Genomic DNA, 4,091 nt, shown 5'->3' with positions numbered 1-4,091 from the left:
CCTCAAACATTTTCCAATTTCAAAAGCAACAATCATCCAATGGATGAGTGCAGTTTTACGAATTAAATATTCATGATCAACTTACAAAGGCAGTATGTATACGTCAGATTTTCAGCCGTTCAGGCAACTATTTCTGGTATGACAAAAAACAAAAACTTGTTTCTGTTAATCTATTTTTGTTTTTTTGGTAAAAGTTTCTGTTAATCTTAAATGACATGGTTAACGCCCCAGTGGAATCAGCACTCATAGGGCACACCAACTCTCCGCATCGTCATTTCAATTCTAAAAGCCAAAGAATACATCAAGAAATGTAAATTTTGAATGTGATACCTGGGCAATTTTAAGGTCACATTGCAGTCCGTTGACAGCACTTTACTTTTCCAGCCTTAAAATACATAAAATGGAAGGTCATCAGTTTCCAAATAATCCATCGTAAAATCTTCTAAAAGAACATTGCCTGCTTTTCAAGTAATTAGCTCAACAGGATAATAATTAGACTAAATAAAAAAGAACTTAGAAGCTTAAGACAAAATACGCATTGCAAAATGTGACTCCATAAATCATTCTCCACTGAACAAACACAAAATTCCACATTTCAACGAATGTACTGCCTTGGCAGCCTTCTATTTCCTCAATTACATTGTGAATACAACCCATTTAAATAAAGCAGAGATACATTTCAAAGAGATGAAGGGTAAGTCTATCATAATCAACACCGCCATTATAAAGCTTTCCTGCATATGATAACACCAACAAAAACTGATATAAAAGCCACTAAAGCTCCCTGCCTGGAAAGGGCAAATTCTGTCCATGTCAAGGGCTTTGTGACCTGGACTACTACCTTCTGAAAACATTCATTCAGTTCCTCTAGCGATCCAGTGTTGTCAATCACTATGTCTGCCTGGGTAATTTTCACATCCAGAGGCATCTGAGCTTGTATCCTGTTTCTGGCATCTTCAACGGATGTTCTGTCTCTTGCCATAAGTCGCTGAAGCTGTGTTTCAGGGTCAACCCACACAACAATAATGGGTTTTGTCCACTTGTCCATCTTGGCCTCAAACAACAGAGGGATATCAAGAACAATAACCTTACAGCCCTTCAACCATAGCTTCAAAATTTCCCAAAAAATACCAGATGAAATATAAGGTGCCAATAGCCTGCAAAGATATAATAGCCAAAGGCCAAAACTTAGTCAAAAAATTAACACCTATCATACCACATCATTTCTCTTGTGATCTAGAACCAAGCAAAACTTGTGGCAATGCCAAAAAGTTTTTAACGGGGATAATTTAACTATCATCCCCCAACCAAAAAAAATAAAAAAATACTCAATTTGACAATGATAGTCATATCAGAACTTCAACGCTCAAACCTGACAGGGCTTTAAAAGAATTGCTTATGCTTGCTAAAGTAATCTAAAGAATCTGCTTGGAGTAATAGAAACCACTTTGTTTACATATGTTTGTTTGTTTTTATTTATTTATTTATTATTATTATCTAATTGAGCATTTCATTACCAATTTTGTTAAAAAGAAACCAATGCTAAATGCAGTCCTTAACAAGGGGTGTCAATTTAAACCTTGCAGACATACAATTTCATATAATTAGAGCATAAGAAATTAATACTAATATCCCATAATCTAGAAACAAGCCAGACATGACATCCATTAGACGCATGCAGATTAGAAAACAAAACTAGTACTTTACTACATCCAAATGATATGAAATGTAGAAAAGAAAACAATTAATTCATTATGCATTGGATATTCAAATAGACCCAAACTATCTGTGCACCTGTTAAGAAGTTGGCGCTTGTCGGGATCAGAAAATACTATGCGGCCAAGCTTTGGCCTATCAACTTGTCCATTCTCCTGTAAAATATCCTCACCAAATGCTGCCACAGTCTTCTTCCACCCACCAGTGCCTTTCTTTAGAACATCCTGTGAATTAAACCCCCTTGCATTTATTAACATTGACAAAATGGTGCCTTTTCTAAAGTGAACTTTGATACAAACCTAGTCAGCAAGTATAGAAATAGGATGCTACAAATCATATAATCAAAATTCAAAAAATAATTTAAATTAGGGTTTAAGAAGATGAATTTCAAGAGAGGAAATAGATCGATGAAATTACGCGAGCGACGAGGTCGGCATCGACGACGAGGATGCCATGAGACTTGAAAAGATTGGAGACAGTGCTCTTCCCTGATGCGATTCCACCAGTCAACCCTACTATCCTCATCTCCACACAACCCCTCTTTCGATGATGGTGATTGAATACACAAGAATAATACAGACTACTTGCCAATTCGGCGTAGTCCAAATTGATTCTTTGTTTGCCTGCCTGCTCTCACTGCCTGCACTTCGCTTAGATTTTTATATGTACTAATAGGTCGGTTGCTAGGTGTGTGCGGGGTGCAAGTCGGTGCGGTTTAGGAGAAAAATAGAAATCATACGGCGGATAGCAGATTGATAAAAGTGTCATCAGAAATTGCCATTTTTCTTATCAAAAACCGGCAATTCAGTTGGCAAATAATGACGGTTTTGACTTGCGGTTTGGGCGGATTGACGGTTTATAAAAAATATAATTCAAATCGCTGAGATCACTGCTACTTACCTCATGAGATGCAAGCTGCTGAGTGTGCAATGGGAACCTAAAGGACCATGAACTGAGCTGAAATGGATCCAAAAAACTAATCAGGAAATTTATTGTGGACTTGGTACAAGTTCTGTATAGCAATAAACTGGTACCTGATAAAAAAAATCATCTTCTGACTTAACATATACTACAGCCTCCTCACTACTGTTACTTGCTGCTTCTTTCTGTCCAGTATTCTTATGCTGTAGGTTCAATCAGAAACCCAAAAGAAAGAAAGGAAACCAATTATAAATCAAAATGGGAACATGTAAGGAACACCATTGCAACAATTTTAAAGACAATGCTAAGCAACTAAGGAACACTAATAGATAAATTTTAAAAATGTTTGTTGCTTGCCTAATATCTTCTCAAGTTAAGAGCAGTAACAACAGAGTAAGGTGTATTATCTTCATCTTCCTCGATTTTAACAATTGTCCCTACCGTGGTTTGCCCCAATTTTAAGGTCCACAAAGCCACTTATGGCACTAGTTCTGGACACAAAGTTGTGAGGATTTGTTGGACTCAATCAGTGTTACCACTTGGATCATGAATAAATACCTGACATTACATTTGATGTAGGATGGCTAACCAGAAGAAAACAAATGCAGAGAAAAACAAAAACCACACCCAAAGAAATTAAAATAAACCCTAAAATCTCAATCTCAATATCGCAATTTCATAATCCAAGCTGAATAACCCTAAATACAGGCATGAGAAGAGCAAAGGGAAAGATCAGAGAGAGAGAGAGAGAGAGAGAGCTACGTACCACCAGCGAAGAGCGGCGGCGACGACGAGCGAAGAGCTGAAGCGGCGGCGGTGGCGGTGGCGGTGGCGCAGTGGCAGAAAGGCTAGTGGCGCCGATCGGGGAGACGAAAAGCAACAGACGACGAATAAAACGAGATGGATTGGGGGTGTGAATTACGCTTAATGAGAATTAGTGGGTGTGTGTTTGTTAGTGTGTTTACAATTAGTTTGATAACGTAACCTGGTATACATATATTGGCTAGAGACTTATGTTAATAAGTGAATTTATTATGATAATTAAAAAGGTTTTTATAGATTACTATTAAAAAAGTCACTAATTATTAATTTTTAACGACAGTTTAAAAATTATCATAAAAAAAATGTCATTAATTATAAATTTTAGCGACAGTTAAAACATCACAAAAAAAGTCGCTAATAGTTTGAAAAATTCATTACAAAAAAATGTTACTAATTGTAGGTTTTAGCGACAATTTATAAAAATCGTGACAAAAAAAAAAGGTCACTAATTGTCAATTTTTAATGACATATGCAAAAATCATCACAAAAAATTATTTTTGTGATGATTTTATTAAGATTTATTTTCAACAGGATTTGATAGGAATTAAGTTCAACTATTAAGACTTATTAGTAGTTTACCTTATTAGTAGTAGTAGCTAGAAGGAAACAACGGGTCGAGTCGATATATGGCG

General features: G+C 36.2%; 1 protein-coding gene across 1 annotated transcript; it reads right to left on the bottom strand.

The window, feature by feature from the left end:
* Positions 1–593: 593 nt before the first annotated feature.
* Positions 594–3,571, bottom strand: LOC114295538 (dephospho-CoA kinase; the record flags this gene model as incomplete). Its single annotated transcript, XM_082904225.1, has 5 exons — positions 594–1,157; positions 1,795–1,940; positions 2,617–2,673; positions 2,751–2,840; positions 3,404–3,571. Coding segments are annotated over 5 exons (897 nt in total), but the record flags the coding sequence as incomplete, so codon positions are not given.
* Positions 3,572–4,091: the final 520 nt, after the last annotated feature.

Source organism: Camellia sinensis, chromosome 14 (assembly GCF_055761805.1).
Source record: "Camellia sinensis isolate YWXY chromosome 14, ASM5576180v1, whole genome shotgun sequence".
NCBI classification, from domain to species: Eukaryota; Viridiplantae; Streptophyta; class Magnoliopsida; order Ericales; family Theaceae; genus Camellia; species Camellia sinensis.
This window is presented reverse-complemented; position numbering and strand designations above follow the sequence as displayed.